The sequence below is a fragment of the Tupaia chinensis genome, unplaced genomic scaffold (assembly GCF_000334495.1).
Source record: "Tupaia chinensis unplaced genomic scaffold, TupChi_1.0 Scaffold000346_1, whole genome shotgun sequence".
Taxonomy (NCBI): domain Eukaryota; kingdom Metazoa; phylum Chordata; class Mammalia; order Scandentia; family Tupaiidae; genus Tupaia; species Tupaia belangeri.
Genome location: NW_006159840.1, coordinates 3,976,116 through 3,991,968, shown reverse-complemented (window position 1 = coordinate 3,991,968; position 15,853 = coordinate 3,976,116). Strand labels below are relative to the sequence as shown.

Below are 15,853 nucleotides of genomic sequence, written 5' to 3'. Positions count from 1 at the left end.
TGCTTTATATTTTATATTTTAAAAGAAGCCACCTGTAAATACTATTTTCTTTTGCAAAATAACAAAAAGAACAAAAAAATTTTAAAAAATTACAGTAAAACAAAGTAGTTCTCAAGTGGAAAAGTTATCATTCTCAATGTCCTTGAGTTACTCCTTTCTTAATCAACCTCTGTCACATTCTGCTTCACCAAACTTGGTCCACTTAACAGTAGTATGATTTTTTAAGACTCATTCAACAGCTTAATTATTTCTACTATATTCTGAGGTTTGACAGAATTTTCTGTACTGTTGCCATTATGACTAAGGCAGAGGAGATGTGAATAAGAGAGTATTCAGTGCAGTTAGAATTTGTGCCATTTCACAAATCAAAGCCCAGTAGGTATAATGTTCACAGAGTTTAAATGAGTTATGTATAATGGACTGATTTAACTTCATGTGACAAAAATGCTTTCTATAGTCTATCATTTAGGACAGTTTATAAATACTACAAAAATATTGTATCGTCAATGCGACCAAATCTTCCCTGAATTTCTTAAAAAGTGGAATTTTACTTAGAATGAAAACTGTTGTTCATCAAAGGAGAAAATAAATACTTACGATGATGTAGTCATAGTAATACAGATACTCTAAAATATAGACTCTTAAAGCACTTTTGATATTACCTATAACTGATTAAAACTGTTTAAATTTCTTATACAAATTATGTAAGATTTTTGCAAAATCATTACTCAAAAAAAACCTGATTATGGTTGAGTGTGGAATATATAAACAAAGTGAACTGCCACTTATATATATCAGAACACCTCACATACATCCTCTGCCAAGTCCTGGCTCCTACAGTACACACAGGTGTGTCAATCATGCAAAACCACTTATAGTTCAATACACCTAACAAGTCATTTGACCTTATATCAGCTTCAAATTCAGTTCTGAAATACGTGTGAAGGTGGGTTTACTTTTAGTAGAGAACTAGGTGCTTGTCAACCATGTAGTACTCTAAATATTCATATAGAATTACATGGTTTTATGTCCAAGGGCTGAGTATCTTTGTATTAAATAAAGGCTTATAATAATCTTCTCTTCAAAAGATTTTTAAAAAATAATTTAAAAACCTCAAAAATAGAGAAAACAGTAGTATCATAAAATAATTTAAGTGAAGGACTTCAGACATCTCCCTTAGACCCAGTGAGTGCACACAGTGAGAGTAAGTATAGAGTACTGTTATTTAAAAAGTTAGCCTTTCGGTTTGCTGACATTGCATTTCAAATAGTGACAGGACTGATAAAGACACATGTAACAATGAAAGAGCCATGCATGGAATGTGCTGTCATTTTCCAAATACAGTAAAATCTTCCTCTAATATCTTCAACTACCTCAAGGCACTGGAGTATTAAGAAGGCCAATAATAATTGGAGTGAAACAAAATCATAAGAAATCTCTGAAAAGGGGGCACGCAAGAAAAGATGAACAGAAGAAAAACTACTTTAAAATAGTCTTTAGAACTATCTTAGACATTAGCAGTATAAGTTATTAATGGGATAATGCTTTTTCTTTTTTAAACTTCCCATCACTAGAAGACTTGCTGTGATATAACAAGACAGCATTGTATATGCTCGCACATAACACAATGACATGGAATAGCATTCTCACAGATAATCACTGAGCTTGGGGTTTATTTTGTTGATGAATAATCAATAAAGATAATGTATACAGTAGTTAGAAGTCTTTAAGGCTCTTTCATTACGAATGATTCTAAGTAAATGTTATCAATATCTCTGGAATGGCATTTTACCTCTGATGTGGACAATGGCTATGCCCCATATTTACCATTGGTATTCAAGGTAACTGTGTGCAGTGGGGAAGTCTTTCATTAATTCATGGGTGTATACTTAGTGTAAATTCAGCACATTTCTCCCACTAACATTAGACTGCAATCCTTTTAATTAGTAGGTAATAAATGTGCCATAAGAGAAACCTTAAAAAAGTCTTTTTCCCATGCTTGTGATTCTCATCTTGTGATAAAAAACTTAGAAAACAACCCAATGTCAATAAACCGAAAATATCACTCCTCAATAAACATAAATAATTTATAAAAGGGTCCAAGGGCATACACAGGACAGAAATTACAAATGTTGAAAAGGAGAAAAATGAAGACTTATTTTCCAGTCACAGGTTAGTCAAAAAGGATTATATTCAAACAGCTGGATCTCATATCACCACAAAGAGATAGTTTACCTTCAGATAATATATTTTAGCAGCAAATAACAAAAATCAAAGGATCCATTTTGGCAAGAGAATGTAAGAATAAAAGGGAACTGATTTTCTAATTTATAAAAAAATAATCCAACTACATGAAAGTTATCTTCACAGTCCTTACTTTGTGGATTTCGGCTAAGTACTTGACATATTCATGCTCATGTTTACACAGTGGCTCAACTATTATAAAGAAAAAATGGAAACTAAATCTTCAGTTTTCTCCAGAAGGACACAGGAGGCATATATTCCTTTACTTCTCTCATTAAAGCACCATCCATTCAATTCATTTTGCAATACCAACCCGAAATTTCAGAACAAGTAAAAGGTAGATTTTAGCAAAAGTTATTACTGAAAAATAATTAAGGCAACATCAAAATTCAATAGCTCCCCAAATTGACTAATTTATGTTTTAGTAGGAATAAATCATAGTACATAATAATAAAAGGTTTAATTAAGTTAAAATATGAAGGGCGAAAATATGAAACAAAAAACCCAACCCAACCCTTAAATCTGTCAATTATTACAAATAAATTTAGAAAAAGAAAAGAATCAGTGTGCATGTAAGCAGTTACATTTTTCCATCAGGTGTGGTGTTGCAAATTTTATGGACACCCAAGGCATTTCTTATAAACAATAACTGCAGAACTAAACTAACCTCGGTCTGCGGTCACAATCCTTTGGTAAGGATGGACACGCATATCGTGCCTTCGAACTTTAGTAGCCACCGCACCTAGTTAAATTGCAATTACCAAGACAAAGTTAGAAAACATTCATGAGGAGGGAAAAACAAAACAAAACAAAACAAAACATTAACAGCAGGTTTATCAAAATGGATTTCAAATATTCATTTACTACAAAAGTTTGCTTTAAGAAACACGTTAAGGCACAGTAGTTTTAATATTACCCTAATATGTCACATATATATGCATCTATTAATATTGCATTCATTTCAAATATCTTGGCCTTAACCTAGTTTATCCATTTCATTTACATTTCCCAAGTTACAGTATCTCATGAGCTCTATTAGATCCAAACATATTCAAGCTTTACTAGTCACATATTCACTGAAGTGCCTTTCTTGCAGCAGGACTACTTAATGCCGTGTTTAATACTGACAATTATTTGCTAACCTTAAGACAACTTCTAGAGTTTACCACTTAAAAAGGTTTAAAAGCATTCTTAAAGCCTACAGATTGTGGTTTTAAACTTTGAGTCAATAAGTATGAACTGCAATGAATTAGGTGATTAGTAAAGCAAACAGTATAGTACACTTAGCAGTCAGTATACTACTATACACTCCTTTATAAATTACCGTTACTTTGTCATATTGCAGACTAAACCAAATTAAGCATAATTTTACTTTATATCTATGTGCAAAAAGTGCAAGTAAGTCACTGACTGCTAGGCTAAGCTTTTTTTTCCCCCGGAGGCTGCTGAGACTAAGCATTTGTTAAATTCAGATCTGATGAGGGTTCAGTTAAGACCGTTCTTGAATTCTTAGCCTTTCGTTGGGAAAGCCATACCTAAAGATAAAAGGAAGGGAATTAAAAATTAGTCATCAATGAAGATTTGATGCTAATACCAATCTCCTCACTACCACCAACACACATGTCTGCATCTGTTTTGAAGGGCACTGCTTATTTTAAAAGTAATTTAATGTGAGACTTGATATATAGCATGCATGTTATCTGTGTGCAGATTTATTATAACTTAGCAATTTAAAATAATTTTTTCAGTTTTCCAAGTGGTCGATATCATGTTTTACTGCTTAGGTGGCAAAGCAAGAAATAATGATTATAATGAATTTTTTTCACTTAGTACTATTAATCATCATGAATGCCAACTAGGCACCTGCATAGTTTATTCTTAATTTTGCCCATCTAATCCTTAAGCTTTTATATATAAAAATTTCCCGACAACAAAAAAAATCATGTTCTACAATGAGAAACAAGTTTTACTGCAGTGCCTGTTGCTGTTTCTAAGCAGTAAACTGGTCCATCACCCTTTTTAATTTTAGATAAGCTAGTCATATGTAAGTATAACTCCATGTGGCAAAATCAGGGAGCTCTTGCATTGAAAACGCTAGAATAGCAGCTGGTGGCTAAGAGCCCCAACCCTACAGGAACTCAAGTCATAACTCCTCAGGGAACAGATGCTGTGGGTGCAGCAGAGAGGAGTTCAGGGGGAAGGAGCATGCACAGGGCCACAGGACAGAGTATTAATAGAAAGGAAAACTTAAACAAGGTTACAGGTTACATGTTATTCTAAAAATGCTTCAAGAAATGTGCAACAGAAACAAGCCTCTCATAAACAGTTCTCTGGTATAATTCTGACCTATAATTACTTTATACAATGATTTAGAGATAAACGGAAAACATACACAATAAATTGTATTTGTTCATAAAACAAAAGGCACCTGAGTGCATGCACACACACAGATAACATACAGAGCATTCTGGATTTCTTTAATTGAACAATGAATTTTTAAGTTTAAATCTTAGTGTCCAGTGTCCATTAAAAACTTTCAAATCTTTATAAATCAGTATTAATGCTGGAAAAAAAACACCTTAAATGATCAAAGTCCTAAAAGTCAACAGCATGCATGCAGCACCAAGGTCATATACAATTCAGGGAAAAAAAAAAGTATTCAAATTGTGTCTGGTAAAACAAAGGGGTTGCACAGAAACAGTCTGTTCCACATTGACTGGTCGTGTTATAACAGCTGCTGTATTCTAGTCCTTCCTCCAGCAAGTCAATGGGCTGAAATATCAGGCATGACTGGCATTTCAATCCACTCTATAAAAAAAAGGCAGCAGTAATGTCTTTTTCGAGCACACCACTTTTTTGTTCATGTAAAACCAAGTGTTCAAAGAATGACCTTAATTTTTGCCTCAAGTGTGATTCTGAATCAGACGTGGTATTTACTGACATAACAATATTGTACTACTGAAATTAAGAGTAGCTCTCATGTTTAATTAACTAGGACTTAGAAAGACAGAAACTGAAAAATCTTAAGAATGCAACTATTTATCTAGCCCCTTTCGTATTTGAAGTGATCGCAAATATTTTAAAACACACACAATATCACCTTATAAACATCTGAAAATACTTTTACACAGAAATTTAAAATTAAGCTAACAAGTAAATACACTAAATACATGTGAGACAATAGAATCTAACTTTGGAAGATGAAACTAAAAGAGACTAGTAGGCCAAGGAGATGGGGCTTTAAATTCAGAATGGCCTCAGTAACATCAAATGTGAAGAGTATTTTCTGTTTGAAATACATATAACAAATTTACCCAAACTGATTCCGAGTTACCAAACTGAATCTGAAGACATTTAAAGTGCAATTATTTAAAAAAGGAACCCTATGAGAGACTGAAATAAAGACAAAATTTAGTTTTTAGTCTTGCCTAATGGTAACTTGTCTTGACTTTCTAAAACTGATTAAATCACTGCAATGTCTGGGGCAGCAAAGTTTATGAAGAAAAAAGTTTTTAACCACACAGGGAGAACTTACCTAATACGCCACTAGGTTCAATAGGATACTCAAGGATTGATGTAGCTGGTGCCAACGTGTAGGGGTATTCATAGGGCGTGTAGATTAAACCAGCTTCGGGCCCTGGAGGAACTATTGCAGCAGTTGGGTGAGGAGTTCCGTTTGGCATGACAGCGGTCTGTATCTGTCTGATCAAAGGCATTATGGTAGGGCCAGCTGGCGTAGGAGTACGCAGGGCAGCTGGTGGGAGAACAGGCGCTGGCCCAGTAATGATCCTTGGAGCAGCCTGGGCTGTTGCTGCAAGAGAAAAGGCAAGGGCTGCTACAGTAAGCAAAGAAATTCAGAGAGAAGGTGTAGAGATAGCAGTATAACATATGGAAAAATGAGAGAGGAGTAGGAGAAAGAAAGGAAAAAGCAGGAAAAAGGAAAAATAAAAGGAAATAATTAGTACATGCGCTGATCACACAAAAATGCCACAGCACACCACTTAAATGCAAACAGCTTTCCCTTTCCCAAACTGAATTAAGAATAAATGTACAAAAATTTAAAAGTTACTGTAAAAAAAAAGACCATTAAAATAGGTTATATATAGCTCATATACTGGATAAATCTGTGTTTTTAACACTTCATGAAAATAAAGATGCATGCAGAAGCACAAGAGAACATTTGCATTAAAAGATGTTAAAAAAATAATTGGTAATTGGAGTCCACAGAAACAGTTTTGGTATGTGTCCAAAGTATATTCAGTTTCAGAGGAAGAGTAATTTTCATTGTATTAAGTTGGCCAAACTAATAAGTGTATATACAAATTTCCTGAATCTTTAGAAATGAGCTTCACAGGAAAACAATATGAAAAAGTCCCATTTTTAAATTCCTGACTATTAATGATATACTCACATTCTCATGAATAAATTAAAGCCAACTATTTGTAAGTACTATACATCTAAGCCTATTGTCTGGAAAGTTGGTTAGGACTTTAAAATCCTATTTCCTTTAATAATTAGTAATTTATACATACTATGTTCATATAAATGACGTGTAGACCTTAGATTGTCTGAAAATATAAATTTCACATTATCTCCTTTAAATAAAGAAAAACAATCCTCTTATGGCTTATAAAAACATGTATAGGTAAATACTGGGTCATTGGGTCATGACACATTTTTGCATAGAAAAACATCGAAAAATACATCATGACAACCTAATAGAAAGGAAAAAATGGAACTGAAAATAGAAATCACCCACTGATTTCTGTGAACTCACATATGAAATCAATAAGGGCAAAATACTGGAGGGACAACATGCAAGCAAGATGAGAGGCTGAAAGAATCCAACAGAAAGGTCATTTCATTCAGATATACTTCAAATTAGAAAAAAATGGGTTTCAAAATTTTGTCTTCTGCATAAAGGTAAAAAAATAAGCTGGAAGCTTTAAACCTGAAATTAAAAGAGTGGGAAATTTCTTGCAATATTTTTTTAATTGCTAAAGGGGGTATGCAATTGTTAGAGGAAGACAGAGGGAGAGGGCAAGAGAGCACCCCCAACTGGGGCTGGTCGTACCACAATCCCTTGCCCTCATGCTATGGGTAAGATTCAAACCATAACTAACCATGTGAGGACTGGTTCCCCCAGCCACTAGGCTATAAGCGCCAGTCCAAAACTCTTGAACTCAGTAGTTGATATTTCATCAAAAGAATTAAAATTTATAAATACAAAACTTACACGTGCTGGCATAAAATAAAATCAAGATAGTATTCTGAATTCACCAAAATATTAAAAATAGAACTATTAATCCCAAATGAAGTGAGACAATCACTTCAATGCTCACTTCCACTATTCATGTGTTGTGCTGCCAAAAGGAGAAAGCTTGATAGACTAAACAGCTAAAAAAGGCTATAACCCTGGGCCTCAGGATCATTCTTACGTGATTTAATGTTGGCATCTCTGTAGGTGCCATTCAGAATCGCAAGCTCCATCAGCTGCATCTTCTTCAGGCTGTCCTCTCCTTCTGCCTGTAAAAGGAAAACACAAGAGCAGCAGCATTTGAGACAGCCCACATACATCACAGCTGTGTCCACACCAAAGCCTTAAGACAGGTGTCATGAAACTACAGCCACCTACTTAAATCGGAGAAAACAGAGGGGGGACCCTGCAACCATTCTCCCAGTGGATGTGTGGGTGTGTGGTTGTGTGTACATGCGTGCATAAGCACATGGGACACTCTCAATGGCAGCCAGCTGCAAGTCTATTTGTAAGATGTCTAGGTAAGCTATACTATGATTTATTAAAGTTCTCCTGAAAAACTTTGCTTTTAAATGAAATGAAAGTAAGATTAAATACAGCATATTATCTTCATCATCTACTACTCTGCAGAATATTCCAAAACTCAGATGTGCTCATTAATAGGGAAGGGAAAAAAACACTGTATTTTAAACATACAAAATTTGAATGTGATATTCAGGCAAGGGATTTTATGATTACTCCCTCCAAAATGAAAATTTAGTGAAATTATAATAGTTATAAGAATAATTGGACCAGTCCTTGGCATAGTGGTATAGGGAACTAGAGCCCACATGGCTAACTGTACGGCTGGGGACTTGACACAGGGGCTTGAGTAACACTGGGCACATGTGTGTGGATGCCCAAAGGCCAGAAAGGAGAAGGGACTATGGTGTGACGCTCCCTGCAAAGAGGTGCTTTCTCGCTTTTTCCCTTCCTCCCACTTTGAACAAACACACCTTCTGGCAAAATTTTTATTTTAAATTTTTTTTTCCTAAAAATTGTATATTCTGCTCTCTTAATGCTTGTCCATCTTCTTCCTCAATCAAATTAAGAACTATCGATTTTATGACACTCACCCCAACATCAATATATGATATACTGTCCTAACCAGGAAACATTTAAAAGCAAAACAGGGACACTAATAATTACGCTACAAAGAGACATAAACCTGGACTGTCTCTTATCAACAAAATGTCTGGCAACCCCATTTACCTTAGATTCAAACCACCCTTCCCATTTACTGTTGTTACCCTTGTTTTTAATCATTACTGACGAAATACTGAAAGTATCGACATATTCTATTGTATTAATGGTGTCTGTTCTGTTTTCTTACTATCTAGAAATATGTCTTAAGCTACTTATGATCTGATCCCAAACTATTTCAAGTTAAACCGATTAATCTACCACTACTCTATACACAAACCTAATGTTACCAATCAAACCAGGTTGCTCCCCATTATTCACCTTTCTTCAATTTTCCCTTCCTCCACTGCAAATATTCCTTTGTATTCCATTCTACTCCCTCCTTCCAAATGCTACCTTCTCCAAGGCCACTCTTACTATATGATGTTGCTGCTTGGAATAGCAAGGCTCACAAAATAAATTCTGTGACAATAGAGCCTATTTCTTATGCATCACTGCCTAATCCTGGACAACCCCTCTGGCCCAAGGTATTTGCTAGGACTATTTATTTTTAGGAATTATTTTCACATATCTCTCTCTGTCTATTTTTTACTCAGTCATAGTGACCAGGTCTGGGACTCGAACCTGGTCGGCCATGTGGGAGTTCAGCACCCTTAACCACCATGCAACCTGCTGCTGGATCCGTTAGGACTAACTCTTTAAATGATAGGTGTGAAAACTCTATTCTAAGTCCTAAGTGTATAAGTCCTGTAAAACAAACTTTAACTAGTCCCAAAGGATGCATGCAGTAAGGCCAACAGAATGGGTGGAGATAAAGGTGGATTCCACAGGGCTGACTGCACAGTTCCAGCCCCAGACCTGGAGACTGAGGACAAAAGATGGTGGGTGGCCTGGCCATCACCCCTGGGGGTTGATTTCCCATGCTGCATTTTATCCTCTCTGCATTTTATTCCCTCTCTTCTCTCTGCTGCAAGGGCACACACCCTTTAGCAAACTAAAGGGGAAAAAAGTAGACAATAAAATAAGGAAATAGATGAAGGCACATCTATTAAGGCTTTCCCTAAAATGGCAGGAAAGAGAGAACTAATTGCCCTTGCTTTTATCCGTTACCTAATTCAGGACTTATTATTTAAAAAGAAAGTAACATAATGATATTTTGTTTTATATATATAATTTTGTTCTTCCCTGATTCAAAAAAGGGACAGGATTAGGACAAATGACAAGCTTCTCAGTGTTTCTTCCTATCGTAACTGAAACAATCAGTACACAGACATCTCTGTGGCACTGAGCAGTGGGTGGCATACACAATATGTAATAAGCAGAACTGCTGAGGGAAATTTTAATAAATCTTTCAAAGAACTGAAGGAAAAAAATGAGCTACAACAGGAAGTGAAGAATCAGAAATCGACTATGATAAAATTAATTGGTTCACTAAAAATGGACACTGAAACTTAAAACTGATTAAGAATTGTTTCAAACAAGTTTACAGCAATGGAAGAGTACCAAAAGTTTTATAAATGATACTCTGTAGAAACAAAAAGGGAAGTAGTAAGTCTTCTCCAGTGAGAAAGCGGTGGTGCAAGACTGAAAACGTCAGCAACTTAAGAGGGCAAGTTTACTTCCATTAAAGGAGTAAAGATGAAAGAAGAGTCTTGTGCAGAGAATGGGTACTTGAAAGCATGTCTGAATTGAATTGCTTTTGGATAACTAAATAACCACTCATTAGTTGGTGAGGGGATGTCAAATATGGGAAAAAGCCAAAGAGAAAGATGGCGGAAGAAATGCACGTGTGAGCACACATACGTCTCTTACAGTGTGCAGAGTACTGGCAACAGCAGAGATAGCCACAAAAGGGAAATAACAATTAGAGCAGTGCAGCCTTCACTAGAGATGTTGGTGCAGCCTGCCGCAATGACATCACTGGAGGTGACAGTGTTACACTGGATTATGGAGGACGTTATGGGGGCTACACTACTGCCTCCCAGAGAGCCAGGATGTGGTGAGTAGACCTGGAATCTGAACCAGGTGGTCTCACTCCAAGATGAGATTTGCCCTCGGGTCCTTCCTATGCGTACCAATCTACATTTTCATGAGCATGGTGCTGTGTGTCTCCAGACAACAGAGTTCATTTCAGAACTGCTTTAACACGGAAGTGGTTGTTTCAACCCTGTAGTCCTGGTTTCTACTACAAACTGAGCAGCACACACTTGCCCTCACACTGTTGGAAGGAGTATGCTACTTTTTTTTTCAAAACCAAGTTCAGATAAGAAGCCTTTACTAGCCAGACTTTAGACCAGGAGTTTATCTGACCTCTCTTCTTCTCTCAAACACAGAAAAAAAAAAAAAAGACAGCAAACTGGTCAAATAAAAATGTCTTCATGTTGTACATCTCAACTCTCAACATTCCACAAGGTGTGTTACAGAATCCTGATCAGGGACAACCACCTCTAGGGAGATGGAACACTGACTTCTTTTGTTTTAGGTTTTGGCAATAGGGCACATGTGTTCTCCAGAGAGAGAAAGAGTGGGGGAGGGGAAAGAGAGGGAGAGAGAGGAGGAGGGGATAAGGGGGAGAGAGAAGAGGGAGAAGGAGAGAGGGAGAGAGGGAGAGAGGGAGGAAGGGAGGGAGGGAGGGAGAGGCAGTGAAAGGGAAATTGAGAAATCTCCTCCCAAGGGGGATGGCCACATCACAATCCCTTCTCCTTCATTCTCCTCTCAGGATTTTAGGCACACACACATACATGTCCAGCATGATTTTAAAACTGCCAAGTCCAGGATTTGAACCACAATAGGCCATATGGGATTCTACTGTCTTAACTACTATGCCACCTGCTGGCCCCTGACATTCCATTTTAACAATGGAAACTGCTCTTAAGAAACCAACACGAGGTCATAAAGTCATATTTTACAAAGTCGAATTTATCAAGTGTTCGTCTGGAATTTTAGAACTTCTAAGTATTTTTCCTTTATCATTTAAAAAATTAAGGTGTAATTTACATGCAATGAAACCACGTGATCTTAAGTGCTGCATTCATTCTGTTCTAGTGAATGTACATCAAGTCACCAGGACATTTCCCCTAAGCCAGAAAAGCCCCTTTGTGCCTCAAGTCCCAACAACCAGTCTGATTTCATCAGTCAGTTTACTTTGCCTATTCTAGAATTTCATACAGTGAAGTCATATGATATTTTGTGTCCAGTTCTTTTTGGCATATTAATATCCTCATATCCTGCAAGTATGAGTATTCTTTTCAATGACTGAGTCTGAGTAGTGTTTTTGTTTCCATTCTCCCACTACAGACATTTGGTTGTTTTTAGCTTTTTTAGATATTATATTAAAAAAGCCATTATGAAAATTCCTGTATAAGGCTTTTAGTAGAATATAAATTTTCATTTATCTTGGATCCCCACCTAGGAAGCTGCTGGGTCACAAGGTGGATAAATATTTCCCATAGAAATTATGCAAAATAGTACTACTAAAGCATTATAAATAACACTTTTACTTTTGAAATGTAAATGTTGAAATCCATAACACACATTTGTTAATAGCCAAAAGTTGTGGCATCAGAGAAGTGTCCTAAACATTTCACCACTTTTCAGATTTGTAGAAAGTTAATAGATTAAACAGTAGTCCCAGCAGGGTCTGGGAGAACATTTCCTATAATCCAGTCTGTAACACACAGAAAGATAAACTAAGGGGGGCAAAGACCAATTATAAACACTCTTTTGAACTTCTGAGGGTTTGCAATTATGGATGAGATTGCGGATCTGTGTAAATATTTTATAGGTACACTATCAGCTGAATTTAATGGCTAAGTTAAAGTGACAAATAAGTCATGTAATTTAATAATGAGTTATAGGGTTTTACATTACAAGCAGAACAATTTAAAGATTGTTCTACTTTATTAGAACAACATATTAGTTTTCATCATCTAAGCATTTCGTTTAAACTATGATACTGGTATTATACATCCTTTAGGTTCAGATAGGCTAGGAAGCTTATCCAAAGCTACACAAGGTCACAGGGCAAAACTGGCTCCCAATCCAGAGTATCCAATTCAAAGTGCTCATGTTTAACTACTACATCAGAGCTTCTCCAATGCTGTGATGCTTTCAATTGGGAAGTTTTTTGAATTAATCAAAGGTCTTATGTTGGAATCGAAGAAAATCATGTTTATTACTATTTTTAAATCTAAAAGCATTTATATAAAAAATTACAGTAATTCAAAGAGCTGAATCACATGTATACTCAATCATAACAGCCACATTCTAACTCATCTTTCAATTTTTTGAAGATGTTTAGAAGAAATCTCCCAGGTGATTTGTATACATATATTAACCAGTGACCAATAAACCAGTCTTCTCTCTAGCTCCCAATGCCTTACAAATGTGTTTGTGCTCAATACATTTTAAAAACTTGACTCTTACTCTTCTGTAATTTTGAAATAATGGGAAGAAAGGTTTTACAAACACATGAAGTACATAACTAATTTCCTTGGAGATTAAGAGCTGAACAACAAATTAGTAGAGAAAAAAGACGAGTAACCAAATTTTATAAAGAATTTTAATACCATTTATCGCGTTCATTTGTCCTTTGGCAACCAAAGAACTAAATTAACTTAAATTTAAATGCCAGGTTTTAAAGAGGACAGTGACATATGATTTGTTTTTAAAGGCCCATCGGGTATTTGGTGAATGGGCAGTTGGGGGCTCCAGTATGATTAGTGAGATCAACCACACACTTTAGTACAGTGCCAGAAGCACAAGAGGAACTGGACTGGGGTGGAGAGAACACCACCAGCACATAGTGCATCTGAATACCAAGCCTTTTGAGAGCAATAAAAACTATACCCTGATCCACTGGATGTGGGGGGTAAGGGAAAGAAGAAATTAAGGAATGATGTTTAGGTTTTTGATTAGGTGATAAAGTAGGCAGACAGTGGTTCCATTTAATGAGATGATAAAAGTTGTTTTGAAAAGTTAAGTTTAAGATACTTATTGTAGGTATCTAAGTGGAGGTGTGTAGATAGCTGATAGGATGTGAAGCTGACTTATTCCAACTTATCCTTTAGTCGGTAGAAAAACAATGCTCTCACACCATTTTCAGAGTTTTCTCCATGATGTTGTAATAGTTACTAAGCTCCAAACTGATCTGCCACATGCTTTCAAATGTTTGCTCTAGCACTCTACAATTATTTCTTTGCCAGCTGGTTTTCTGTGAGGCCTTACAAACAAACGAGCCATGTGAGGACTGTTAAAGCGAGACCGAGGAACCGAATGGGAGGAGATGGACAGATTCCTTCCTATGCGCAGCTCCTTTAAGCAATCCACGTGTTAGATGGCAGGAGGCAGAGGTTTCCAGTCTGAAATCTGGTTTCATTCTGCAGCTTTCCCCATAACCCTCCACCCTGCTACCAGCATCAGCCAGGCAATGTCTATTCCTCTGAGTGCCTGAGGTTGTTTCAAGAACAGCCCAGTGGCACCTAGTCTGAGATCACAGTTCACCTCTCCACAGCATTCTCAAAGCAGAAGTGTCTAAGAACCAATAATAGTACCAACCTCTTCTCTTTTATCTCTCAACTCTGAAATAACAGCTGCTTCCTGCAGTTTCTAGATCTGTGTGACAGGCTGTCCCCCTTTCTCCTTTTTCAGTTCTTAACAACTGTTTAATCAATTCCCTATTAATTCCTTCAGTTGAAATACTTATGGCTTGTTGTCCTGACTGATAAAGACGACAACAGGCAGGATCAGCAGTTGGCATAATGGCTATGTCGCTGGACTCTTACATAGTCGACCGTGGTTCGAGTCCCGGACCCGGTGGCTTAAACTCACGCCGGGCGCGTGTGCGTGCGTGCCCAAGATCCCGAGAGGAGAATGGAGGAGAAGGGATTGCGGCATGGCCATCCCCCCTGGGGGGGGTGATTTCTCGCTTTCTCTCTCTCTTTCTGGTGAGTCCACATGCCCTATAGCAAAAACCTCTCCCCCTCAAAAAAATAAAATAAATAAAATAAATAAAAAATAAAGACAACTGGCTCCCTGTGACTACTGTGTACAATCTGAATTCCCTGAACTGGCATTCACGGTCAGGCCAACCTTTTCTACTCTTACATCACTAATCACACTATGCACCAAAAAAAGTCTCTGTGAACTCCATGTGCCAATGATATTTGGTTGCTATTTCTTTCAGATGATTTTTAAATCTGCATTGATTCCATGCTCCTCTATTTCTCTAGTTTTCCATCTTCAGTTACTGAACAGATGGCCAAGGCGCACCTGTACCATGTAGATTCTGTGCAAAACTCTCAGGACCACGACTGGAACCAATGTTGAAGAGATGGTCAGGGCTGGCCGTGCCTGGCAGAGAGCACCTCTGCTACACCTGAGCCATGTGAGCTCACTTAACTTTTCAAAGTGCCGAGTTCAAACGATAAGCAAAAAAGGTGGTGCCATTTCACTGACAATTTCATGTGCTAAAGTGTTAAATACAAACATAATAAGGGACAAAGACTTCACATCTTTTTCTGTTTCCTAGTATGCTGACAGACTCCCCACTTAATCAAAGTTCCTTGTTTGGTAACAACTTTCCACAGCTAAAGCAAGGTAAGGGAGGATGAGAAAGTACAAGGCACTTCAAGCAGAAAAGCTCAGCACACTCATCCACACACGAGGCTACAGCCATTTAATACCTATGTAAAATGAACAAAGATTTTTACCTCAGGATAGTATGTTCTGTCTTTCTTCAATAAAGTATATAAATACACCCATTTAAAAGCAGTGATGATCTCACACAGGAACAGCCAGATTTCAATAATAAACACTCATTTCTTTTAGTGCTAAATACTGTTAAGACCCAAGCTAGGCTGTATTAAAATGACAAATTTTTGAATAATTTATATGATCCACAATTCAGGCTACACATGAACATGAATTATCAATAGAGCCACATCATTATTTTGTAGATAGAAAAGACCTCTAAAGTTGATCATATTTTTTTTTTCTTTTTCTAGGAGAGGTTTTTTGCTATAGGGCGTGTGCGCTCACCAGAAAGACAGAAAGAGACAGACAGAAAGCGAGAAATCACACCCCCCCCCCGGTGGGGGGGATGGCCACACCACAATCCCTTCTCCTCCATTCTCCTGTCGGGATCTTGGGCACACACGCACATGCACCCAG

The 15,853-nt window shown here is 36.9% G+C and overlaps 1 protein-coding gene across 1 annotated transcript in view; it reads right to left on the bottom strand.

The window, feature by feature from the left end:
* The window catches only part of QKI (QKI, KH domain containing RNA binding), a gene marked incomplete at its 5' end in the record, with an annotated part of 132,455 nt that overhangs the window by 4,304 nt on the left and 112,298 nt on the right, over positions 1-15,853 (bottom strand). Inside the window, 3 exon segments of the mRNA XM_014589247.2 lie at positions 2,912-2,986; positions 5,780-6,079; positions 7,683-7,770. Coding sequence (XP_014444733.1) covers positions 2,912-2,986; positions 5,780-6,079; positions 7,683-7,770 — 463 coding nt within the window.